Source organism: Caretta caretta, chromosome 13 (assembly GCF_965140235.1).
Source record: "Caretta caretta isolate rCarCar2 chromosome 13, rCarCar1.hap1, whole genome shotgun sequence".
NCBI classification, from domain to species: Eukaryota; Metazoa; Chordata; order Testudines; family Cheloniidae; genus Caretta; species Caretta caretta.
Window position 1 is genome coordinate 1,072,729 of NC_134218.1, and position 25,319 is coordinate 1,098,047.

Genomic DNA, 25,319 nt, shown 5'->3' on the forward strand with positions numbered 1-25,319 from the left:
CGGCCAGGGGGCTGCACTCTGGGCTGCCTTTCCCACATGGCCGCTGGGGACCAGGCCAGCAGTGAGCTCAGATTTTCCGCAGGGGAGGAGCTCACTCGCTGGCAGCTTTGCATCTCAGCACAGGGGCTGCGGTGCAGGAACCAAGCGGCCACCCAGGCCCTCCCTTGTGGGGCTGCAGGGACAGCCGGAGGGGGCAGGGGCCCGGGACCAGGGCACCACTGAGGAATCCCTTTACCTCAGGGAAGGGCTGGCCCACAGGGCACGGCTGGCCCACAGGGCGCAGGGGCTGGGAACATGGGGGTGCTCTTATTCTGGGGGGGCTGAGTCACACTGAGCCCCTCCAAGCCAGGAACCTCGGCAGCCATCACCAGCCTGGCGTGGCAGAGAGGCTGCACAGTGACCCATGCCAGCGCCCCCTCTGCTCTCCCTTACAGGAACCGCTTCTGCTCCAGCCACCACAGCGGTCACAGCTCGGGCTGCCGGCCCCACCCCAACGGGTCCTGGGCCAGCCCCTGTGTTGCAGGGCCACATGCATGGCCCCGGGGGACTGCCCCCCATGGAGGGGCTTCATGCTTTAGAGGATCACTTTCAAACAGCCCCTAAATCATTCAGGGTGGGGAGGGAGACAGCCAGACTAGGGCAGGCCTTGGGCCGGGGGGCAGGGCCTGTCGTCACCCCCTGCTGCCCATGGCTAGCCCCCCCCCAACCTGTCAGCAGGTGGGATCCCACAGCCGGGGAGCCCAGAGCCACAAGCACAGGCCACGGCAGCCGGAGACAGGGTCCCATCTAGGAGGAAGATGAAACTTTGGAAGCCTCACAGGCCAGGGCTCCCCCCCCGCCCAGCCTCCCCCCAGGCCTCATGGGTTAAACCCACCCCCAGAAAAGAGCAAGGCAGCGCCATGCCCAGTGGCGCCTCTCGCCTGCCTAGACCTGCTGCAGCTCCCCTGGGACCCCTGAGCCCGCCCCTGACAGTCTGCCTCAGGCTCAGCCTGGCCAGTCAGAGGAGACTCCAGCAGCGGGGAGCGAGGGCGCTGCTCCCGGGACCGGGAAGCCGAGGGGCTGGGGTGCAGCGGCTCCGACAGCCAGAGTTTGCAGGGCTGGCTCAGGCCTGTCCCCCAGGGAACTGCATTGCATTGCGGTGACAGGACTGGAGCAGGGAGGCGCTGCTGGCGGGGGGAGAGTCCGGCTCCTCCAGGGAGTGCTCGGCACAGGCCACCTTCCCACTTGGTCCCTGCCTCTCGGAGAACAGCTGGAGCCGACGAGGGGTCCTGCATCACAGGCAACAGCAGCCCCCAGCCTGCACGAGGCCCCTGGGAGCCCTTTGTGGCACAGCCCACCAGCTACACCCAGGCGTGGAGGCCCCGGCACCAGCCTGCTGTGCAGCCCGACCCACTGGCTGGTGCCGCGTCCCCACCCACCAGCAGAGGCTGGAGCAAGCGAGGCCCAGCTGAGGCCCTGGTGGAGCAGGTCCTGGCTGGGCTGCATGCGGGCGCTGGAGAGGGACCACCCAGCAGCAAGGTCCTTGCCCTGGCAGATGTCCCACGCGCCTGACTCCCGCAGCGTGGCGGAGGGGAGGGGGGCGTGTGCAGCCACCCACACCTCCCTGAGCAAGGTCATTGTGTGGCACAACCAGCTGGCGCTGCAGCTGGGGGGCACGTCGGACTCGCCCCAGCTGCGGGATGAGCTGCAGGAGCGGAGCAAGGAGGCGCACGAGCTCAGCAAGGGTAAGGAACTGAGCCCAGCCCATTACCGTCTGGGGACTGCCTGCCAGGAGCAGGGCAAGAGAGGAGGGGAGATGCCAGGCTGCCCCGCCCATGGCTGCCCCGGCCCATGGAGCAGCCCAGGAGGCACGGCCAATGATCCCAGCTGAAGGGCAGCACAAAGACAGAGCAGCCTCCAGCCCAGCCCCTGGGTGCTCGCTGCACAGGGGCTGTGCGCTGGGCACCTGCTCTTCCCCAGGCCTGGGGCTACAGCGCTCAGACAGCTTGGGCTGGTCTAGCAAAGAGCATAGACCACCCTGCCTGTGGCCAGCTCCTGCTTTCCTCTGCATTCAAATGGGAGCCCGCCCCCCATGTCCACCTCCCTCTCGTCCTGCATCTTCTGCCCCAGAGCCAGGCCGGTCACACAGCAGCAGCAATGGGCAGTTCTGAGAGCTAATGCTTGCATCCCCCGCCAGTGCCTTGTCCCCATGGAGAGTAACAGCCAGCTAGCATTGCCATGTAATGGACCTACTGAGCTCAGGTGGTAGAGGCTTGAGCTGTGGCATTGAGACCAGAGCTCACCCCTCTGTGAGCCATGGGGAGGTTGCTTGTTACCCCCTCAGAGAGTTACTCTTTAACCTCCTCCCACTGCCCCCCACCCCATTAGAGTTGGTGGCTGGGGGTTTCCTTCTAGTAACAGAGGGCAGAGTTTGCACCTGCAAGGATGTGCATGGGACCACACCCCTAGGTGAGAACACGCCGTGCAGATGTCTTGGGCAAGCCCACTGGACAAGCACACAGCTCGCACTCAGTGCTCACAGTTTGGCCCTCTGTCACCAGGATATTTCATCACAGCTGGCTCCTTGCTAGGACAGCTGTTCAATTACCTTCCACTCGAGCCCATCCAGTGCTTTGCTCTGCTGGCTTCCCTCCCAGGGATGGTAACACTGAACGCACATCTCCCTGCAGGCCTGCGGAACATGCTCCTAGCTGGGCTGCAGCAGCCGCTGGCCAGCCCAGAGGAGCGGCAGGAGCTGGAGAGGCTGTGGGTGCTGTCCCTGTCAGCTCTGGAGCTCTTCCACCAAGACCTCTGCAGAGCCCATCATCTCTGCCAACTCTTCCCCCTGCAGGGGTGGGGGGTGCAGCTGCTGAGCACTGGAGTCACAGGGAAGACCACAGATGGAGGGCACAAGCCCTGGAGGAGGCCAAGCCGCAAGGGCACCAGGAGCACAGAGCAGCTGGGAGCTGCCCCCAGCCTGGAGGAGCAGATTGAGCATGTGGGGGCCATGCTGCTGGAGATGGAGACCAGAGTCAATGTCCCTGTCTGGACAGTGGAGGCCACAGAAGAGACTGGGCCTGAGAGCAGCTTGGCCTTTGAGGCAGAGGGATCATGCAGCGAGAGGCAGGCTGCAGAGGTGGCAGGTGGCCTAGGGTGCTGTGGGCAGTGTCAGGACTGGCCTGCACTCTGCTGCACATTGTCATGACCATCTACCCATGCCAAGGGGCAGGAGAAAACCCAGAACAAGGACCCTTGGCCATAGCAGCTGAGAGAGAAAAATTCCTTGGAGCACACAGAGCCCCACAGGGAGAACCAGGAAGAGGGCTCTGGCTTGGGGTAGGAACAAGTTGGCTGAGGGCACCCCTGCCAGCAGGGCAGACAGCTCAGTGAACACGTAGGACAGCGTTGGCAAGCTGGGTGAGCACTGCAGGCCGAGGGAACGGGTGGTTAAGAGGAGCCATCGCAGAGGAGACCATGGGGGGGATTAATAAACGCCATTGTTCTCCCACTTGTGTTCATTCCTGTAGAGCTTGCAAAATGCCCCTCCCCTAGGGAACCATTTCCACCCCCACAGCAGTGGCAGTGATGGAGGTCACAGAGATCTGTGCTTGGAATCTCCATCTGCTGGGGTGACAGGCCCCAGGCAGTGGGAGATCAGCAGCTGAGAGCTCTTGGTTCAAAATGCCCTGGGCTCAGTTCCTGCTGCGGCATGGCAGCCAAGCCAGAGGGGGTCACTGTGACCCAAGACACCATGCGGCTAAATGCAAGTACTACGATCTGTGCAAAACCAAAGTTAAAAAACGAGAGTTTATTTATACAGTAACCGTGGGTTCCACCTGCAGAATTAATTTAAAACAGCTTATGATACAGAGTCCTGTACAGAGCAGCCAGAGGACAGTTCCAGAGAGCAGACAGGGACGGACAGACAAACAGCTGTGGCTCAGGCAAGCGTCAGGTCTCCTGGCTCTTCGCCTGCTTTGCGTATGTTTCCTGCAGGTATTTCTTGAAGGCTAGGGAGGGAGGGGAGAGCTGTTGGAGAGGGGCAGACTCTGGGACCACAGGGGCTCACCCTGGGCTTTTTTGTAGCTCCTGCAGCTGGTGAGAGGAAGTCACCCTGTGACAGGCTAGGAAGGAAGACATCCTCCTCTACTAGGCCAGAGCACAGCAATGAAGCCAGGCTGAGCGAGTGGCCAAGTCCGAGGCCCCCCATCAGGTACAGTCCCTGGGGAGGGTGATTATTACCCAAAAAGGTCTGAAGGCAGCTGTCCTCCCCTCCTTGCCCAGGTGCTGGAGGGCAGCTGTAACCCTGTGCTGGGCCTGCAGGCAGCTCAGCCAGGAGTAGCCCAGAGCCACAGTGCCTAATGGACCCCAACAGGAGACACTCACCTGCTTGGTTCTTCCAGAGTTCGGCCGCGTGTGTGTTCAGGGGGCTCTCAATGTTCGGCTCTGAGGATTGGGAGACGGGATTGGGAGGTCAGTGTGAGGACAGAGGAGGCTGCCTGTTTCTTACACAGCAACACGCCCACCCCACTCCTTAAGAATGCCCCTACTGGGTCAGACCAAGGGTCCATCTAGCCCAGTATCCTGTCTGCTGATAGTGGCCAATGCCAAGTGCCCCAGAGGGAATGAACAGAACAGGGAATCATCAAGTGATCCATACCCAGCTTCTGGCAAACAGAGGCTAGGGACACCATTCCTGCCCATGCTGGCTAATAGCCATTGATGCCTGTTAATTTCATTTGGTGACCCCTAGTTCTTGTGTTATGAGTAACAACACTTCCTTATCTACTGTCTCTGCACCACTCATGATTTTATAGACCTCAATCAGATCCCCCCTTAGCCGTCTCTTTTCCAAGCTGAAAAGTCCCAGTCTTATTAATCTCTCCTCATACAGAAGCCATTTCATAACCCACATAATTTGTTGCCGTTTTTTGGACCTTTTCCAATTCCAATATTTTTTTTTTTTTGAGACGGGGCGACCACGTCTGCACGCAGTATTCCTGGTGTGGGCGTCCCATGGATTTATTTATATAGCAGCAACATGATATTTTCTCTTATATCTATTTTTTTTGACGGCTGCTGCACATTGAGTGGATGTTTTCAGAGAACTATCCACACTGACTCCAAGTCCTCTTTCCTGAGTGTCAACAGCTAATTTAGACCCCTTCATTTTATAGGTATACTTGGGATGATGTTTTCCAATTTGCATTACTTTGCATTTATCAACATTGAAGTTCACCTGCCATTTTGTTGCCCAGTCACCCAGTTTTGAGAGATCCTCTTGTAGCTCTTCGCAGTCTGCCTGGGTTTTAACTATCTGCAAATTTTGCCATCTCTCTGTTTACCCCTTTTTCCAAGATCATTTATGAATATGCTGAATAGGACTGGTCCCAGAACAGACCCCTGGGGGACACCACTATTTACCTCTCTCCATTCTGAAAACTGACCATTTTTACCTACCCTTTGTTTCCTATCTTTCAACCAGTTACCAATCCAGGAGAGCACCTTTCCTCTTATCCTGTGGCAGCTCACTTTGCATAAGAGCCTTTGGTGAGGGACCTTGTCAAAGGCTTTCTGAAAATCTAACTACACTACGTGCACTGGATCCCCTTGGTCCACATGCTTGTTGACCCCCTCAAAGAATTCTAGTAGATTGGTGAGGCATGATTTCCCTTTATTAAAACCATGTTGACTCTTTCTCAACAAATTATGTTCATCAATGTATCTGACAATATTATTCTTTATTATAGTTTCAACCAGTTTGCCAGGTACTGAACTCAGGTTTACAGGCCTGTAACTGCCACGATCACCTCTGGAGCCCTTTTTAAAAACTGGCGTCACACTATCTATCCTCCAGTCATATGGTACAGAAGCCGATTTAAATGATAGGTTACAGACTAGTTAGTAAATGTGAAACTGCAGAACTGAGTTCCTTCAGAACTCTTGGGGGAATACCATCTGGTCCTGGCGACTTATTGCTGTTTAATTTATCAATTTGTTCCCAAACCTCCACTAATGATACCTCAAATCTGGGACAGTTCCTCAGATCCGTCACCTAAAAAGAACGGCTCAGGTTTGGGAATCTCCCTCACATCCTCAGCCGTGAAGATTGATGCAAAGAATTCATTTAGTTTCTCCACAATGGCCTTATCGTCCTTGAGTGCTCCTTTAGCACCTCGATTGTCCAGTGGCCCCACTGGTTGTTTAGCATCTGGTCACATGCTCCCCCCCTCCCCGTGATGCCCTGCTCCATTCAACACCCTGTGCCCTCCTCCCCTAGCTCACACCCCAGCCTGCTTGCTGTCAGCTGTAGCTGTCATTCTATTTGTATCATGGTAGCACCTAGAAGCCCCAGCCACAGACAAAGCCCCAATCACACCCGGCCTTGTACAAACCTAACAAAAGCACTGTCCCTGCCCCAGCGAGCCGAGCTGACGGTCCCAGTATTGGATGAGACAACGGACGGGGACACAAGGAAATGATGAAGCAATACTGGTCAGCGTGATGGGCTGTAGTCACAGCCCACCTGTGGGCTAATCACTTGGAGGCAAGAACATGCTTTGGGCAAGCAAGGGGAGTGAGGAGAGCGAAAGGAGACTGCAGTGGGAAAGGGGAAGCCCAGGAACTCAGAGCTGCAGGACACCATGGGGCAATCCCCAGGCAGCCTCACCTCCCAGCAGGCTCTGAATGGACAGCAGGATCGTCCGGACGTCGTAGAGCGCAGACCACTTGTCCTTGAGGATGTCCAGGCAGATGTTGCCCTGCGTGTCCACGTTGGGGTGGTAGCAGGGGGTGAGGAACTTGACAGTGGGGGCATTGTAGGGATACCCATCGGGAAACTCCAGGGAAAGCTTATACCTCAAGTCCTCGTACACCTGGGGGAGGGAGGAAAGAGAGAGTTAGCAGGACGGACCCAGGCCCCTCCGTGCCTCAGGGAGGCCAGGCAGACCCCTGGGGCCCCACTGCACAGCACAGAGAGGCGGGGCCATAGGGCAGGCTCACTTGTTCCCCCTCAGCCCCCGCAGGCTCACCGTCCCAGCGGCGCCGTCGATGGTCCCGATCCATCTGAAGAGATTGTCCGACTCGGGGAAGGCGGAGATCCCTTTGTCGCCGGCCATCTGAGCAGAGACGGGACAACGGTCAGGAGCGAACACCCCAGCGACACTGCCCCCCCTGCCGTAGCCCCCCCGGCGGGCTGGGGTCCGCCCCGCAGGACCCGGCCCAGGCCAGCCCCGGCCCAGCTGAGCCCTGCTGGGCCCGGGGTCCGGTCGGGCCGCCTACTCACCATCAGCGCCATCAGCTCCTGCTGCAGCCTGCAGGGACAGAGGGACATGGGCGGTGAGGCGTGGCCCGCAGCCCCCCCCAACCAGCCCCCCTGCGCCCAGGCCCGGCTCCCCCGCCCCCCAGTGCCCTCCGCCCAACCATTCCCCCTGTGTCCAGGCCCAGCCCCCCCACCTCCCAGTGCCCTGCGCCCAACCGGCCCCCCCGCGCCCAGGCCCGGCTCCCCCGCCCCCCAGTGCCCTCCGCCCAACCATTCCCCCTGTGTCCAGGCCCGGCTCCCCCGCCCCCCAGTGCCCTGCGCCCAACCGGCCCCCCCGCGCCCAGGCCCGGCTCCCCCGCCCCCCAGTGCCCTCCGCCCAACCGGCCCCCCAGCGCCCAGGCCCGGCTCCCCCGCCCCCCAGTGCCCTGCGCCCAACCGGCCCCCCAGCGCCCAGGCCCGGCTCCCCCGCCCCCCAGGCCCGGCTCCCCCGCCCCCCAGTGCCCTCCGCCCAACCGGCCCCCCAGCGCCCCGCACCCTCCGCCCAACCGGCCCCCCTGTGTCCAGGCCCGGCTCCCCCGCCCCCCAGTGCCCTCCGCCCAACCGGCCCCTCAGTGCCCTCCGCCCAACCGGCCCCCCAGCGCCCAGGCCCGGCTCCCCCGCCCCCCAGTGCCCTCCGCCCAACCATTCCCCCTGTGTCCAGGCCCAGCTCCCCCGCCCCCCAGTGCCCTCCGCGCCCAGGCCCGGCTCCCCCGCCCAACCGGCCCCCCAGCGCCCAGGCCCGCCCCCCTAACCAGCCCCCCCGCGCCCGGCGGCCCCCCCGCGACCAGGCCCGGCCCCCCCGCGCTCTCCGCCCAACCGGCCCCCCCGCGCCCGGCGGCCCCCCCCGCAACCGGCCGGCCCCGGCCCCCGCTCACCGCTTCCCCACGGAGCCGCGGGCCGCGCTGCTGCCGGGCTCGGCCCCCTTGCGGGCGGCGCTGGGGCGGGCGGCGGGGTCCGCGTTCTGCGAGGCCATCGCGGCGCTACTTCGCCCCGCCCGCGCTCCCGCGGCCGCGCGCTCCCGCGCCGGCGTTTGAAACGAACCCCCGGCCCCTCCGCCAATCAGCGGCCCGTTTGGTTTCGATCCAGCCAATCGCGGCTCGTCGGGCACGGGGGCGGCCGGGCACCCGGCCTCCCGCCCGATGGGCCCCACGATTGGCCCGATGCAGCGTCAGTTACCCGGGACTGGCCGTGACGCGAAGGGCGGCGGCCGAGGGGGCGGGGCAGGGCCCTTAAAGGGCCAGTGACCCGCGGGGCGGCCGCGCCGCCCCCCTCCCGGCCGGGGCTGGCGGGCGGGCGGGGCGCCGGGAGAGGGGCAGGCCGCCCCCCCGCCGCAGCCAGGGCGCCCCCCCCGCCGCAGCCAGGGCGCCCCCCCCGCCGCAGCCAGGGCGCCCCGACTCCCGCCCCTGCCGCGGGCCCCGAACCCGTGTCGCCCCCGGCGCAGGGCCGATCCCTCCCGCACCGCCGGGCCCCAGCCGCCGGGGGTGGCAGCGGGCCGGCTGCGGCCAAAGCACGGAGGACCGGGGCAGCCTGGGACGAGATCAGCCACGGGGGCAGCTCCCAAAGAACCTTCCCCAGGAGGAGCCGCTTGCCCGCCCTCGGCCCCCGCTCCTGGCCCCAAGAAGGCGGAGAAGCTCCTTCGCTCACGGGCCCTGGATAAGGAACCCACAGCTCCCGCTCCCTCCTTCCCCCACAGCTCTCCCCCACCGCGGCCCGGCCCGTGCCTTCGCATAGGCGCAGCAGGCTCCGGCAGCAGCGTTTATTACAAATCTGTTTGTACACGGAGAGGATCTGAAAGAGGAAGTTCACACAGAAAAGTGCAGCTCTGAGGAGAAGCAGGAAGCAGCCAGTGACTTTGCTTACTGCCAGCCACCACCCACTCAGGGGAATGGCCCAAACAGCTCTCAGGAGGTTTAAACACAGCTGCTGCACTGCTTTTCCCTGTGGGCAGCATTCTGCTACCTGGGCCACTGAAAGCACAAGCCCCAACATGTCCAGTGAAACACCAAGGAAGGAAAGATTAAAAAAAAACCGGGCAAGAGTCCATGTTGTGACAGGCTGTGACTGGATGCCGCTTGGCAGGGAGGGTGAGGTTTCTTATGTTTCATGGGTTCCCTCTGGAGGCTGTGGGTCCCCTTCATGGCGAAGTGTCTCCATATATTTCTGCATCTTTTCAGTCATCCAGGCAGGTGGGATAAAAGGTTTTAGTTCCTCCAGCTTCAAATCAAGAGAGCTCCTGGTGAGCAAGTGGGAGACGGGAGTGAGCATGTAGGAGGGACACAGACACTGTCTGGTCAGATTCAGGAAAGCTCAGCACCCACTACTCAGGTAAGATTTTCCAGAGAAGGGGGCTCCCATGAGAAGCCTGATTTTCAGGAGTGCAGCATGGTGGGCACACACTGGGTGCTGAGAAGTCTCATCCCAGTCGTGGGTGCTGAGCACAAGGTCATCTGGTAGAGCATAATACTAGGCAGGACCCACTCTGCTTCCTGCCTTGCTCGCTCTCTTGCTCCCTGTGGACATGGTGACTCCCCCATCCCCTCCCCCTGTCATTTCTAGTTTCATAAAGGGGAGATGGCAGGGGTTTCAGCACAGCTGAAGTCCTGGTTCCTTGCCTCACCTGTAATCGTCACTGGCAGCCAGATCCTGAATATCCTCCTCTATGAGAAGGTAGGCCTGCAGCAGTTGGGAAACAAGAGATGGTTAGGAGCCATTCTGGTTGAACATACACAGGCTAAGAAGATTTTCCACTTGGCTACTCAGAAATGAGATCTGCTGGCATGAAGTAGTGGCGCTAGCTCTGTAAATAGCACCCACGCCCCAATACCTCAAAGAAACCAGGTCAGGTGTGAGCAGAATTGCTCCTGAGAGTCCAGGGGAAGTGGGTTTCTGCATCTCATGGTTCCACCTTGCTCACTCTTCCAAACCCTCATCATCATAACAGTTGCATCAAAGCTGATGACTTCCTCGGCTGAAGCAACAGTTGCTAAATCTCAGCCCCAAGTGATGAGGAGCAGAGAGTGGCCTGCCAGACAGTGCTCTGAAGGGGCTACAGCATGGATGAGCCCATCAGAAAACCCAGAGCCCTGGAATCCGGGCTGCTTACTGCACTGGGTTCAGCTTATTTGCACACTTTAATTCTGAGCCAGTCTACTTTACGATTCTCTCCCTGTCCCCACCAAGATCCCAGGCCGTGGCAGGAGCCAGCCCTGGCCACACTCACCATCTTGCCCCCTGTGGCCCTCATGTGCTGCTGTTCTGCCAGCCAGTGCTTGTCTTGAGGATCAGCCGCATACTGCAACAGAGCAGCAAGGTGAGAACACCACGATCAACATACCAACATCTATAGCCACCATCATGGGGCAACTTCTGGGTGTGGACACAGAGTCTAGGCCCAGTCCTCTGTGGAAACCCAGGGGGTAACCCCATGTCTCCCAGTAAGAGATTTTCCTATGAATAAGGACTCAGCCCCATCCTGCTTACTCCTCAAAGCAAAGCCTCCTGTGCCGGGCAAATTCATCACCCACCAGGAAGCAAGTCTAGTGTATTACATTCACTTTAATACTTCACAATAGATTGAAAAATTGTAACGTCCACAATGTACTCGAGTCCCTGCCCCGGGAGCCGACAAGCAACGTCAGCAGGGTGTGAGGGGGGAGAACATACAAGCACAAGTAGACATTCCCCACCCCCATCACAGGCAACTTCTGAGCAAACCCCAAAAGAAGCATTGTGCTGAGGTTTCTGACCTTAAAGAGATGGGGGTGTTTGATGTAGAGTCGCCCTCTGGTTCCTCCCATTCCAAGGGCCCTGAAACAGGAACATGGCGGGGGGAGGGGGTTAGGCCTGTGCACAGGGGCAGCTGAAGTGTGATGTATGGAGGCTTCCTTCTGTCCCCAGAGCCTGTGCCCTTCCCACTCTGCTTCAGAGTGCAGAGAGATTTAACTCGTGAGAGGAGCACCATGGGCTCCAGCCCCAGAGGCAGTGCTGCTGCCCCCTTCTTCCCCTTACCCAGAACCCTGGGGCACACAGCCAGCACCCCACAGGGCGATTCCTTACTTGTTTGCTCGAGATCCCAGCACAAAAGTTGTGGACTCAGTCAGCCGGGCTGGATCCCACTAAAGAGTGATTGGGAAAGGGGCAGAAATTAGAAACCCAACAGATCCAGATCCAACACCCTTTCTTTGAGCCTCAGATTTCTGTAGCAAACTCCTGCAGGGGCCCCGCTGGCTCTGGTGGGCTCCATGGAGGGGAAAATACGCCTCATACCTTGACTGATCTAACAGGCAGTGGAGTTTCTCTGGCCTTCCCAGCAGAACGTGCTGCCCTGGGACAGTTCATCCATAGCCAGGAGGAATCTACTTCCTCCGAGCTGCTGGGCTGCACCGGGGAGTGCTCACAGGCTGTGTGTATGGAGGCAGCAGATGAGGGCCTCCACCCAGCCCACTGCTCTCCCCCCTTTGTCATTGCAGGGAGGTGGCAGAGCTGGGTAAAGCCTGACCTAGAATCAGCCTCTGTTCCTGTAGGTGGCAGCACGATCACTGCCAGAGGCAATGGGGAGAAGGGAGGCTGCATGGAGCACTACTGAGCCAAGCCCAGAGAAAGGACAGCCAGCTGCACACTGTACCTTTGGTCCCTCCCGGCGCACTGGCTCACAGGATTTGAGCTTCCACCTGAAGGGCAAAGAACACAAAATAGTCCTGAATTCCCAGAAGGCTCATGCCAAGAAGCCACAAAAGAATTTAAATCAACACTGGATAAAAAGCACTAGGAAAGGGCCTGCCAGGAGCAGATCCTGTGGGGAGGGCTGGTCATCCACAGTGTGTTGCCAGCCATAGATTTTACTAATCCAAGCTGCCTACAGCCTAAAACGATTCTGCTCTCCTGATCGGGACATACATCCCCTCCCCCTCTCCAGACAGACAGAGCACCCCTGAATATCCCTCTTCCCCCACACACCCATTTCTCTGGTGCTGGCTCCTCTTCCGCATCAACCCCTCTCCTTTCCAGAGTCCCACAAGACTCTCAGCCCTCTACTCTCTTGTATCTCCCCTGGCTCCTCTGATCCCTGCCTTGAACCTTACCCTGACAATACTCAGCCACACATATTTCAGGGCCTTCCGTAACCCTCCCCCATGACCTCCCTGACCAGGCTCATTTAGCTGAAGAAAAGCTGGCAGGTCTCACACACACAAATGCTTCTCTTGGCCAGGAGGAGCCCCCACGTTGAGCTCCAGACACTCCTCTTCCTTCTTGACTCAGACCTTCCATTTCCGTCCAGAGGCCCTGCTCTGAATGCCATGCTTGACCATGAGTTTCTCTCTACATCCCCCATGGCTGCAAATCTGTCATTGCCACCTGCGTGACACACTGCCCCTGTGTGCAGTTGCCCTGACTCGGCCCAAATCCTACGCAGGTCTCCATCTTCTCGGCAGAGCTTCGTCACCTCTGTTACTGCAATTTCCTTCTCTATGGCTTCTGAGTCCCCGCCCTCCTGTCTCCAGCACATGCACTATGCCTCTGCCTTCTCACTGGCAGGGAGCGGGGCCATAGCGCTCCCATCTACAGGCTCCTCTTTCACTTGTTTGAGCTTGGCCAGGCTCCAGCCAACCACGTGTATCTTCACTCCCCTCGCCTGAGCCTTCTTTTTGCCCATATGCACAATCTCACCATAGCCAAGAACCTTCTGCCCTGCGGCTCTCATGTTTGGAACTGCCTCCCTGTAGGGTCTGGACTCAGAGAGAGCACGAGTCAACCTCAGCTGAAAGCATCTCGCCCACTTGCGTGATCCATTTGCATGAGACACACCAGGAGAGAGAGAGCTGGGCTGCCCTACGCCCTTCCTCAGCCAACCTTGTGTCTCGCCTCTTATCTCCACACTTACGTGGCCACACCTGAGGCTCCACGATCGTTCAGCAGGCTCTGCCCTGGAGGTCGCCCCTTCCTCTGCAAGAGAGAAATCCCTCTTTAGCTCACTCACCTGAGAAGCACACATGTGCATTCCCTGCTGGGAAGGCGGGTCTCCCAACCACATGAGGAACCTGTTAAGAGTAGCTATTAAGAAATGCTGAGACTGGGCAAAAGGAGCCAGCATTCCTGAGTAGAGTCGGGGCCACAGGCTGCCCTGGGGGCTTCCCCCCTCCTAACCCTCTCTCAGCTATAGGGAGGGAGCAGCCAGTGAGGCCTGCACAAGAAATGAGGGCCAAGCTTCCTCATGAGGCAGTGTATTGGGGTGGAGTCCTTGCATGGGCCTTACCTTTTTGGGAACAGGGCTTCCTCGCCGACTGGATTCCTCTTCCATCTGCCGGGCACGCTGGCGAAGAAATTAGCGATGGGATGAACACAGCCCTTCTCTCTCACAGAAGCACCCTAGCCACTCAGACAACTACCCTCTTCTCCGTTGCACCCAGAAATGTGCGCCACTCGAACAGGTAGCGCCACCCCAGCCTGATCCTTAGAGATGGGCACACGGGGTTCTACCTGCCCAAGGCAGAGACCAGGCCTGGGCCCCTCCTCTCCCAGCCTTCACTCTCCCCAATTCCATTTCCTCATCAGAAGGACTGACAGAAAGGCAAGAAATCCAAGAGCTCTCCTCTGTAGTCAGGTGGCTTTACAAAGGACAGACTGGCTAGGAGATCCCTGCTCCACCCCCTTACTTGTTCTGGTTCCATTTCTTGATCATCACTACCAGCACGTAAGAATCTAATACTGCTAGGGGCCTCTCCTAGCTCCTGCCAAGCCACTGCTAGAGAAAAAGCAATCAGAAGCCCAACCCCAGTCTCCCAGGCCAGGTCCCTGAAGTTCAGCCCTCTGCGACAGCAGCTCTACCTTTGGCACTGACTGCTCATGGGTCAGTCTGGGTATCACCTTCTTGCCATCAGAGAACAGCAGCTTGGCCTGTGGGGAGAGAGGGAAGGGTTATCTGCCTCCAGGAAGCTGCTGTACTTCAGGGCCTCCAGGAGGGCCAGGAAGGAGGCTGGATGTGGGACAGGTTCTCTCCCCGAGAGGCATTCACAGATGGGTTTGATTCCTATAACAGCTTTTACATGCGGCCTATTTGGCTCAGATCACTGGAATAACATGAACACAGAGTCTCAAAGGCCAGAAGGGACCTGGCTGATCATTTAGTTTGACACCCCCCCACCCTCCCCAATAACACAGGCCAGAGAACTTCTCTGAATTAATTTCTGTTTGAACTGGAGCAGATCTTCCAGAAAAACATACAAGTATGATTTTAAAATGTCCAGTGATGGCGAATCCACCACGACCCTTTGTACATTGTCACAATGGTTAATTACTCTTGGCTGTTAATAATTTGCACCCTATTTACAGTCTGAATATTCTTGCTTCAACTTCCAGCCATTGCACTGTGTTAGACTTTCATCTGCTAGACTGAAGAGCCCCCATCAAACTTCTGTGCCCTAGTTGGGTACTTATACACTGGGATCAAGTGACCTCTTAACCTTCTCTTTAAGCTAAACAAATTGAACTCCTTGAAGGCAGGTTTTCCAATCCCTTAATAATTCCCATAGTTCATCTCGGATCCCCCCTGTCCAGCATCCCTCCTGACTTGTCGACATCAGAACTGGCCACAGAAGCAGCTGAACCAGTGCCAAATACAGAGTTAATGTAACCGCTTTATTTGATTTCCCCCTCTTTCTACATCCAAGGATAACATTTATCCTCTTGGCCACAGCATGACACTGGGAGCGTGTGTTCAGCTCATTATCCACAATGGCCCCCAAGTCTTTTTCAGAGTCACTGCTTCCCAAGCTAGAGTCCCTCACTCTGTAAGTATGGCCCACATTCTGTATTCCTAGATTTATACATTTACACTGAGCCACATTACATGCCTATGGTTTGCTTGTGCCCAGCTTACCAAGTGATCCAGATCGCTCTATCAGTGACCTGTCCTTTTCATTATTTACCATTCCCTGCATTTTTGTGTCATCTGCAAACTTTATCAAGGATGATTTTAGGTTTTCTTTCAGGTCATTGATAAAAACGTTCAACAGGGTGGGGTCAAGAACTGATCCCTGCGGGACCCCACTCAAAGCACACCTGCTTGATGATGAGTACCCGTTTACATTAGAGAGCTGTCACTTACCCCTTTTGAAATCCATTTCATGTGTGCCATGTTAATTTTGTATCATTCTAGTTTCTTAATCGAAATGTACGGTACGTAGTCGAATGCCTTTTACAGCCACACTAGTGTGTACAAGGTACAGCAACACTATTGCCTTTATCAACCACACTTGTAACCTCACCAAAAAGATACCAAGTTAGTGTCACAGGATCTGTTTCCCGTAAGCCCACTCTGGCATGATTTCAAGGAGGGCACAATAACTATGTATCAGTCGAGCCCTCACGTCAGACCCGTCAGAAGACTCAGATATGCTTCAGTGCAGAGAGTGGCTTCTGCTGCCCCGCACAATGTGCCCATTCTGATGTAACATGTTAGTAAGCGCTCTTCAACTCTACAGGGTGCAAACTCTGGCAGAGGAAAGGCAAAGCTGATCATTCACTGGGAGGTTGTAGCTCCTTTCTATTATGAGCAGAAAATTGTGAAATCTAATTAAGATCAATTTATTTACTTCAATTTAAGATCGGAGAGACGCCTCTCCTGGAATGTAGATGCCCCAACAGATAATTAGTATCACAAACAAACCCTAGCAGCATTAGAATAATCTCAGAGATAGGAACTCAGTCAGTCAGCCACCTACACAGTGGGCTCCTCCCCGCCACTTCCTCATTCTGAGCAGCAGAACCTCAGCCCCTCCAAACAGAGGACTGGGCACAGTGCCTCCAAGGTCACCACATTTGGGTGTTTCAGACCAGGGAGAGCAAGTTCCAGAGTCCGGGGGGCCCTCACAGACAGTGTCCTGCCAACCGCCCTCTCCGTTCTATAATTAAAGGGATCCAATTTGAGTGCCCCTCCAACAGAGGCGGTGGAGGCCTGGCCCAGGGAGAGAGGTGTGGATCCCTGAGGTAAGGCCAGTCCCAGGCTATTTAGGGCTGCAGAGACCAATGGGCAGCCAGTGCTGAACCCGGAGCATGGGGTCATGTGCTCCCAGAAAAGGGCCCCGTTCAGTAAGTAAGTGCCACGTTCTGCACCACCGCCAGTCTCCAGCTGGCTGTAAGGGGCAGCCCCATGCCGAGCACACGGCAATAGTCTGATCTTCAGGTGCCTCAGGCCTGGAGAACAGTGTCAAGATCGGGATGTGAAAGGGAAGATCCCCACCTCCTGGCCAGGCATGGCTGGTGTGAGGCTGACTGGGTTACAGCGGTGATGGGATCATCCCACTGCTGCTGGGGGCCTAGAATCACCCCTGAAATTCCTTGTTGGTTGGCTTTGCATTAACCAGACTTGGAGAGAACTAGAGAAAGGGGTGGGAGAGGAGAAGCAGCTCAGAGCTGGCTCCATACCCCGGCTCCTCATCCATGTCATGTTTATGAGGCCAACATCACCACAGTGTGCATGAGCTGGAGAAGAGCATGCAGTTCCTTCCACCAGAGCCCTCTGCTGGCTGATCCCTACAACCAGCTCTCCCTAGGTCAGGGATACTCAGACCCCAGTGGTTCAGGAGCCAAATAAGCGATCAACATTACCGAAAAGAGCCACAGGAGTGTGAATTCATTGTTTCATTTACTGTATAATTCTCACAGCAAAATGACTGACCATGTATTATGTTTCAGAGTAGCAGCCGTGTTAGTCTGTATTTGCAAAAAGAAAAGGAGGACTTGTGGCACCTTAGAGACTAACCAATTTATTTGAGCATAAGCTTTCGTGAGCTACAGCTCACTTCATCGGATGCATGTATTATGTTATTAGCTACAACTGCTTAACAACACAGTAAAAGCACCCTGATTGGTTAATAATTAAGTCACACACCTCTTAATATTGTGTGCTGCAAAGAGCTGCAGGAGACACAATAAGGAGCCACTGGTGGGTGGTGAGCCGCAGTCTGAGTATCCCTGACCTAGATACAAAGGCATGTTAGCAAGGACATTTTGTACTGTGAGGTTTTGGGCACCCAGCCTGTGATTCTCTGCATCCTCAGGAGATTGTGGGGCAGATATTTCCACCCCTGTGTTCTTTCTTACACGGCTACTCCCAGAGGGCGGTGACCCCAGCTGTGTTTGGCAATGGCACAGCCCTACCTGTTCTAGGCAGCTCCGACATGTTTCCTGGATGAGCTGCTCTGGGTCCACCTCCTCCCCGACATTCTCTCTCACGTTAACCGCTGCTTTCTGGAAAAACTGGAAAGGGGCCCAAGAGATGGTTAGAATGACGCTGGCTGCTCTAACCTCTTTCCAGAGGAGGCTGCCTCCTGGGGACAAGGCTCTCATCTGCACAGACAAAGTCAGGGGCTGGTGACTCCAGGAGCCACTTCTGCTCATGCTACAACCAAATACTGTATGGTCATCAGGGTCAGCACTGAGCACCCGGGATGCAATCCCATCAGGAAGTTCCGTGCCCCTTGGGAGCAGAGTCCATCCTCTCTGGTCACTCGCTGTTGTCCACCAGAACTTGTTTTTAAAGTTTCATCTTAACTGTGTGCATTTCAACTCCTCCAGAAGGGACTCGGAGCCCTCTGAGTGGGACCCTTTCAGGGTTAGACTGAGGAGCCCCCACCTGCCTTTCTTATCCAGTTCACAAGGTTGTGGTGTGTATGTAAAGAGGGCTACACGGCTGGGGCTTCACTGGGTCAGTGCCTAGTAGCACAGGCTGGAGGCAGGAAAAGGCTGAGGTCCACCCAAGAGATTTCCCTTTCCTAGTGAGCTTTTACCTTCATGTATTTATTGAAGACTATTTGGATCTCCTCATTGATACTAGGCTGCAGAACAGCTCGCAGCAAATCCATGGAGACAGCAGGATCTGTAAAGCTGAACACGAGAAATTACTCCACCCGCCCTTACTGCCCCACACAGCTCAGAAAATCCCCAAGGCCCAGAATCCCACTCTACAATGCTGTTCCAAATGTTCTCACCCACATGGATGTCCATCAGAGTTCACAGACTTCTAACAAAGGACATAACTCTAACAACACAGGCTGCAAGCTTATTTCCACACCAAATCTAGCAGCACAATTATCTGCTGACTCCAAACCTAGGTCTCCCAACAGAAGAGAAGTGCTGGATATAACACCCCTCTGAATTCATCACTGCTTGAAGTGTCAGCTGGAGAGGAGTGATGTAAAAGTATAACTGGGTTCAAAGAAGAACCAGATAAGTTCTGAGAGGATAGGTCCATCAGTGGCTATTAGCCAAGATGGTCAGGGACCAAACTTCACGCTCTGGATGTCCCTAAACTTCTGACTGCCAGAAGCTGGGATTGGATGACAGGGGATGGATCACTTGACAATTTCTGGGATCATTCCCTCTGGGGTATCTGGCATTGGCCTCTGTTGGAAGCCAGGTACCGGGCTGGATGGAGCATTGGTTTGACCCAGAACGGCCGTTCTTATACTCATTTGAATCTCCATTTCACCAGGATTGGACAGGCTGCTGAGCCAGTGACCTGTGCTACCACTAGACTCTGGGTCATCTCACAGTGACCACCATCACTTAGCAATTGTAGAGCATTTCAGTCTTCAAAGAACTTTATGCACATTACTTCCCTGGGTAAAAAGCCCCATTTTACAGACAGAGAAACCAAGACCCAGATCACCAAAATGCCTTGCTCAGCGCCGCATCGGGAGTTAATGGCAGAGCCAGGATTAGAATTTGGGAGCTCCCATACACTGCCTTTCCTCAGTCCTCTAGACAACGTTGCTTCTTCCTGATATCAAAGCCCATTTGTTTGGGTTTAATCCTATTGTTTAGTGGGTCTGGTGGGTGGCAGGGGAGGTTCTTTTTAACTGCCTGAGAGGGGAAAAATCCCTGAGCACCTGCACACCTCGGGATGCAGCGACTTCACACGCCAGAGCCCCGTCAGCAAGCCCAAGGCATCTCGAGTCTGCCAGGAGAGCCCTGTGTCGGGACGAGCAAGGCTGGGCACTGGCTGCCCAGCGCGGCCCCTCCTGGCAGCACCCCACCGTGACGACCCCAGCCCGGGGGGCAGCTGGTACCTTGTTGTCATCTGCGAGCGCCGACCCCGCCGCTGCACCTGGCGGTGCTTGATCATGATGTTCCAGGGGCTCTGCAGGGGGAGGAGCAGAGGGGGGTTGGAGCGGGAAGTGCCCAGAGAGGGGCCCGCACCCCGCCCACTTCAGGGCCCGGCGGGGGGAGGGGGCACAGATGGCCCCCCTAGATGGGGGGGGGGCGCTCTGGGCTGTCAGGCAAACCCTACAGGCCGCTCCGAGCGCAGGGGCCGCCCGGCCCCGGCCCCGGCCCCCGGCCCCGGCCCCGGCCCGAGCGCCCGGGCTCTGCCTTACGGCGCCGGCCGAGCGGGAGCGGGAGCGGGAGCGGGGCGGGCGGACACGGACGGCTCCGCCCCGCCCCGCCGGCTCTCAGCGTGCTCACCAGCTGCCCGTCCCCCTCCTCCGGGCCCCCTTCCCCCGGCGGCCCCGGCTGCTGCTCGGGATCCCGGGCGGCCCCCATCCCGGCTGCGCAGCGCCCCCGACCCGCCGCACCGGAAGGAGCGGGGCCGAGCGGACGTCATCAGACCCGCGACGCCTCGCCAGGAGGGAGCGCGACGGGCTGCCATGGCAACCGCGCCGCCATCTTGCTGTGGGGCTGGGGGCCGGGTCCCAGTCAGTGCCCGGGGCTCTGCCCCCCGCGCTCTCCGGCGGGGCCTGAGGCCGCACAGCACGAGCCAGGCCCCCGCCCCCGGTCCCATCTGTCTGGGGCTCAGTGAGCCCCTATCATTGAGTCAGCAGTGTGCCCTTGTTGCCAAGAAGGCCAGTGGCATTTTGGGATGTATAAGTAGGGGCATAGCGAGCAGATCGAGGGACGTGATCGTTCCCCTCTATTTGACATTGGTGAGGCCTCATCTGGAGTACTGTATCCAGTTTTGGGCCCCACACTACAAGAAGGATGTGGAAAAATTGGAGAGAGTCCAGCGAAGGGCAACAAAAATGATTAGGGGTCTGGAACACATGAGTTATGAGGAGAGGCTGAGGGAGCTGGGATTGTTTAGCCTGCAGAACAGAAGAATGAGGGGGGATTTGATAGCTGCTTTCAACTACCTGAAAGGGGGTTCCAAAGAGGATGGCTCTAGACTGTTCTCAATGGTATCAGATGACAGAACGAGGAGTAATGGTCTCAAGCTGCAGTGGGGGAGGTTTAGATTGGATATTAGGAAAAACTTTTTCACTATGAGGGTGGTGAAACACTGGAATGCGTTACCTAGGGAGGTGGTAGAATCTCCTTCCTTAGAGGTTTTCAAGGTCAGGCTTGACAAAGCCCTGGCTGGGATGATTTAATTGGGTTTGGTCCTGCTTTGAGCAGGGGGTTGGACTAGAACCTCCTGAGGTCCCTTCCAACCCTGATATTCTATGATTCCCGGCTGGGCCCGTCAGAGCGCGCAGGCCGGCCCACCCGCCTGCCGCTGCCGGTGCCGCTCGCCCCAGGTGAGGCCGGGCTGTGAGCCCATCCGACCGGATCCCTCTTGCCCCGCCTCCTGTCTGCCGACTGCGGCCAGGGCCAGGCGCCCCCGCGGGAGTGAACAGAACAGGGAACCAGGGAGTGACCCATCCCCAGCTCCGGGCAGGCAAGGGCTCGGGGCACCCTCCCTGCCCAGCCTGGCAAATGGCCACCTGTCCTCCGTGCACCGACCTAGTTCTTTATTGAACCCTGTCATGGCCTTGGCCTTCACGACATCCTCTGGCAAGGAGTTGCACAGGTCGACTCTGCGCTGGGTGTTTTAAACCGGCTGCCTGTTAATTTCAGTTGGTGACCCCTAGTTCTTGTGTTATGAGAAGGAGTAAAGAACACTTCCTTATTTGCTTTCTCCACACCGGCCATGATTTTATAACCCCCTTAGTCGTCTCTTTTCCAAGCTGAAAAGTGCCAGTCTTATTAATCTGTCCTTATACGGGAGCCATTCCAGACCCCCTATCTTTTTCAAGATGGGGCGACCACATCTGCCCACAGTATTCAAGATGTGGGTGTACCATGGATTTATATAGGGGCAATATGATATTTTCTCTCTTATTATCTATCCCTTTCTTAATGATTCCCAGCATTCTGTTCGGTTTTTTGTTGGCCGTTGCACATTGAGTGGATGTTTTCAGAGAACTATACACAATGAGTCCAAGATCTCTTTCTTGAGTGGTAACAGCTAATTTAGACCCCATCATTTTATATGTATAGTTGGGATTATTTTTCCAATGTGCATAACTTAGTATTTATCAAATTGAATTTCATCTGCCATTTTGTTGCCCAGTCACCCAGTTTTGTGAGATCCTTTTCTGCTCTTCGCAGTCTGTTTGGCACTTAACTGTCTTGAGTAGTTTTGTATCATCTGCAAATTTTGTCACTTCTCTGTTTACCCCTTTTTCCAGATCATTTATGAATATATTGAATAGGACTGGTCCCAGAACAGACCCCTGGGGGACACCACTATTTACCTCGCTCCATTCTGAAAACTGACCTTGATTCCTACTCTTTGTTTCCTCTCTTTTAACCAGTTACCAATCCATATGTTATGCCGGGATTTAGAATCATAGAATAATAGGGTTGGAAGAGACCTCAGGAGGTCATCTAGTCCAATCCCCTACTCAAAGGAGGACCAACACCAACTAAATCATCCCAGCCAAGGCTTTGTCAAGCTTGGCCTTAAAAACCTCTAAGGATGGAGATTCCACCACCTCCATAGGTAACCCATTCCAGTGCGTCACCACCCTCCTAGTGAAATAGGGTTTCCTAATATCAAACCTGGACCTCCCCCATTGCAACTTGAGACCATTGCTTCTTGTTCTGTCATCTGCCACCACTGAGAACAGCCCAGCTCCATCCTCTTTGGAACCCCCGTTCAGGTAGTTGAAGGCTGCTATCAAATCCCCCCTCATCCTTCTCTTCTGTGGACTAAATAACCCCAGTTCCCTCAGCCTCTCCTCATAAGTCGTGCCCCAGTCCCCTAATCATTTTCATTGCCCTCTGCTGGACTCTCTCCAATTTGTGCACATCCTTTCTGTAGTGGGGGGACCAAAACTGGATGCAATACTCTAGGTGTGGCCTCACCAGTGCTGAATAGAAGGGAATAATCACTTCCCTTGATCTGCTGGCAATACTCTTACTAACTAACTTCTTGTTAACATCTGGAAATGCTAGCAGCCAGGGTGCAGTCTGTGTGTTACTGTGCCATGGCCTGTGCCCAGCATGCTGGGCAGCTAATGAGAAGCAGCTGGCTCCACCTCAACCCCTCCAAATGCCCTTTAAACAACACAGATCTTGATTTTCAAATGTATGTGCACTCTGCCGGTTTTGCATGTGTGTGTGTATGAAAATCCAGGATTTTGCATCAGAATTCGCAGGCATGCATTGGGCAGCAGATGTTGTAGATATATCCTGGGACACAAGAAGGATTTTGGACAAGGTGTAAGCTGCTGCACTTGGAACCCAGTGCCATTCAAAGATCATCCTTACAGGCTCCCCACAGACCAGTCTGGGGGAAATTTGGCACTTGAAATTTACATAAGATGATTTTTAAATCAAGCAAATTAGCAGGGTCTTCTTTCCACCAACCCAAAAGGGGCTCATAAAGAAGACAACACGAACTGGAGACTGTGTGCTGTGGTTATTTGTCATCTCTCCCACTTCCTGTCTGGTGCTGGTTCCATAAAGCAGCTAGGTGTTAAACTGCCTATAGATTTGCTCAGGGGAGCATGAGAGTGTAACCCATACTCAGAGCAGCTGCAGAGACCTTTACAATCATTTACAGTCCTTGAAATGTGTCTTTGCTAAAGCAGTATTGCAGCAAGATACAAATAAATAAACCAAGCGGAGAGAAAAGTGCCGTTTAGTGTGCAGATGAAACACAAGCATGTCACGGGGAGTTAATGAAGAGGAAGTCCAGCGCTTAGAACTTGCATGACTATTTAAATATTTTAAATCTTATGCTACATGAAGAAACAGTCTTTCTACACAAGGTCATTTGTATTAAACCTATAAAAACTGATGTATATGCAAAGAAAAACAAGTAGTTGTCCAAAATCGTACACAGCTTGTAACTGCTAAATTTACGAGAGCAGCGGGATGCTTTGCCTAGTAAAATATTCCACATTAAGATAGCTTTAAACTTGAAAAATGTAAGAAAAATTGTACTATTAATTCCAAATCAGGAATAGAGGGATCTTATCAAGACTGGATTTGGTCTCTAACTCAGTTCACCCTTTGGATGTCAGAGGGACCACAATCATAGAATATCAGGATTGGAAGGGACCTCAGGAGGTCATCTAGTCCAACCCCCTTGCTCAAAGCAGGACCAATCCCCAATTTTTGCCCCAAATCCCTAAATGGCCCCCTCAAGGATTGAACTCACAACCCTGGGTTTAGCAGGCCAATGCTCAAACCACTGAGCTATCCCTCCCCCCACATAGACATTAACCCATTTGCTTCATCATATCATCAGTAAATGTTTCCCTCATTCCATCTAAAATAAGCTGGAATTTAACTGGGAAAAAAAGTTACTGCAGCTCCAATCCTCCGTTGGGAGCTGGAGCTTGTCGTCTCTCTTGCACCTCCCCCAATAGCCCAGGGAACATTAGGATCTGATGAACCTGAAAGATGTCTCTCTTCTGTGTTGTAATCTGATTTAAAACTTCATCTTGATCAGTTACAAAGCTGGGGGTGTGTGTGTGTGAGAAAACCTGGATTTGTGCTGGAAATGGCCCAACTTGATTATCATACACATTGTAAGGAGAGTGATCACTTTAGATAAGCTATTAGCAGCAGGAGAGTGGGGTAGGAGGAGGTATTTTTTCATGCTTTGTGTGTATATAAAAAGATCTTCTACACTTTCCACAGTATGCATCCGATGAAGGGAGCTGTAGCTCACGAAAGCTTATGCTCAAATAAATTGGTTAGTCTCTAAGGTGCCACAAGTACTCCTTTTCTAGTTACAAAGCAGAGCACAATTAGAAGGGTTCAACATATGCGTTTATGAACTAAACTTTTTTGCTTCAATAAAGGTTTGGATATAGGCAAACAAAAACCCTTTCTATTGATACGGGTGGGTGAAACTTTACCATTTCTTCTAGTAAAGTGAGCCAAGTGTTGAGAGGATTGTCTCTTTCAAACTCTTCATTCAGGCCTAGTTCACAGATGCTGGTGGCACTGGACTTCTCCAAAGCCTCCAGCCTACAATATAAAGAAACATTACCGTGTATTATATTGTATTATGTTGTTTGACAAAGATTTACTAATTTGTTGGCCAGATTTTATCTGCCTATGCTTATATTTTATCTATCAGCATGCATTAAAATAGCACCCAAAGACATCAGTCAGAATTGGCACCCCCGTGTACTGTGGCGCTTTTCATACATACAGGAAAAAACTGTCTTTGTCCCTGAAGAGTTTACAGTCTAATATAAGATAAGACACAGGAGATGAGTGTGATGAACAAGAGGAGAGAAGTGGGAAGGAAGGACAAGGCTAGTAATAAGCTCATACTGCTACATAGGCTCAATGGAGGTTTGAACATGTATCCATTGAAGTCAATGGGAGTGTTGTCCTTGACTTAATTGGGTCAGGATTAGGCATTTCCTGGGTAACGTGGTGGTTTGAAATAATTAGAATTTTTTTTCCCCACAATCAATCAATAATATCAGCTCTTCCTAAGCACCCTTCAACATGGCCACCATCGACTGGCTGATTTTTTGACAACATCCCAGCAGAAATGTGGATGAGGAGTCTGAAAGAGGAGAATGTGTTGGCATTACGGATCAGTTCTATATGTAGTGAGCAACACGGAGGGAGCATGAAACCCTTTGTGGGAGGAGCAGAACAATGGCTGCCCAAGTCTGAAAGGAAGAAATAATGGCCCTAGGAGTTTGAGTGGGGAGATGCTCAGTTACAATTTAATAAATTCCTTATCACAATCTGATGAAGTTGTGTCTTATTCCTCTGTCCCCATGCTCAGGCGGTGTGGCATTTAGGG

General features: G+C 54.9%; 3 protein-coding genes and 1 long non-coding RNA gene across 5 annotated transcripts; 2 read left to right on the plus strand and 2 right to left on the minus strand.

Moving 5' to 3' along the window:
- Positions 1-141: 141 nt before the first annotated feature.
- LOC125622015 (regulator of G-protein signaling 9-binding protein-like) lies at positions 142-3,781 on the plus strand. Its single transcript, XM_048819554.2, has 2 exons — positions 142-1,724; positions 2,670-3,781. Exons 1-2 carry the CDS (start codon positions 1,484-1,486, stop codon positions 3,182-3,184), a joined length of 756 nt encoding a protein of 251 aa, XP_048675511.1. The 5' UTR covers positions 142-1,483; the 3' UTR covers positions 3,185-3,781.
- UBE2C (ubiquitin conjugating enzyme E2 C) lies at positions 3,773-9,086 on the minus strand. 2 transcript variants are annotated; one of them, XM_075118609.1, is made up of 6 exons: positions 9,001-9,086; positions 7,265-7,292; positions 7,011-7,097; positions 6,650-6,854; positions 4,366-4,425; positions 3,773-3,989 (listed from the first exon to the last, which is right to left on the minus strand). In XM_075118609.1, the coding sequence occupies exons 1-6, from the start codon at positions 9,006-9,008 to the stop codon at positions 3,931-3,933; spliced, it is 447 nt and encodes a 148-aa protein (XP_074974710.1). In that variant the 5' UTR covers positions 9,009-9,086; the 3' UTR covers positions 3,773-3,930. The 2 variants fall into 2 exon arrangements, with proteins under 2 accessions (XP_074974710.1, XP_048675512.2); XM_048819555.2 differs by lacking the exon at positions 9,001-9,086 and adding an exon at positions 8,155-8,468.
- On the plus strand, positions 3,946-5,686 carry LOC142068783 (uncharacterized). Its single transcript, XR_012664659.1, has 2 exons — positions 3,946-4,192; positions 5,465-5,686. It is a non-coding gene; the product is annotated as an uncharacterized LOC142068783 (long non-coding RNA).
- DNTTIP1 (deoxynucleotidyltransferase terminal interacting protein 1) lies at positions 9,022-19,873 on the minus strand. The gene is made up of 13 exons (XM_048819551.2): positions 19,742-19,873; positions 19,348-19,418; positions 18,067-18,163; positions 17,438-17,536; positions 14,105-14,173; positions 13,533-13,589; positions 13,161-13,222; positions 11,904-11,949; positions 11,336-11,394; positions 11,026-11,086; positions 10,500-10,571; positions 9,897-9,952; positions 9,022-9,512 (listed from the first exon to the last, which is right to left on the minus strand). Exons 1-13 carry the CDS (start codon positions 19,817-19,819, stop codon positions 9,374-9,376), a joined length of 966 nt encoding a protein of 321 aa, XP_048675508.1. The 5' UTR covers positions 19,820-19,873; the 3' UTR covers positions 9,022-9,373.
- Positions 19,874-25,319: the final 5,446 nt, after the last annotated feature.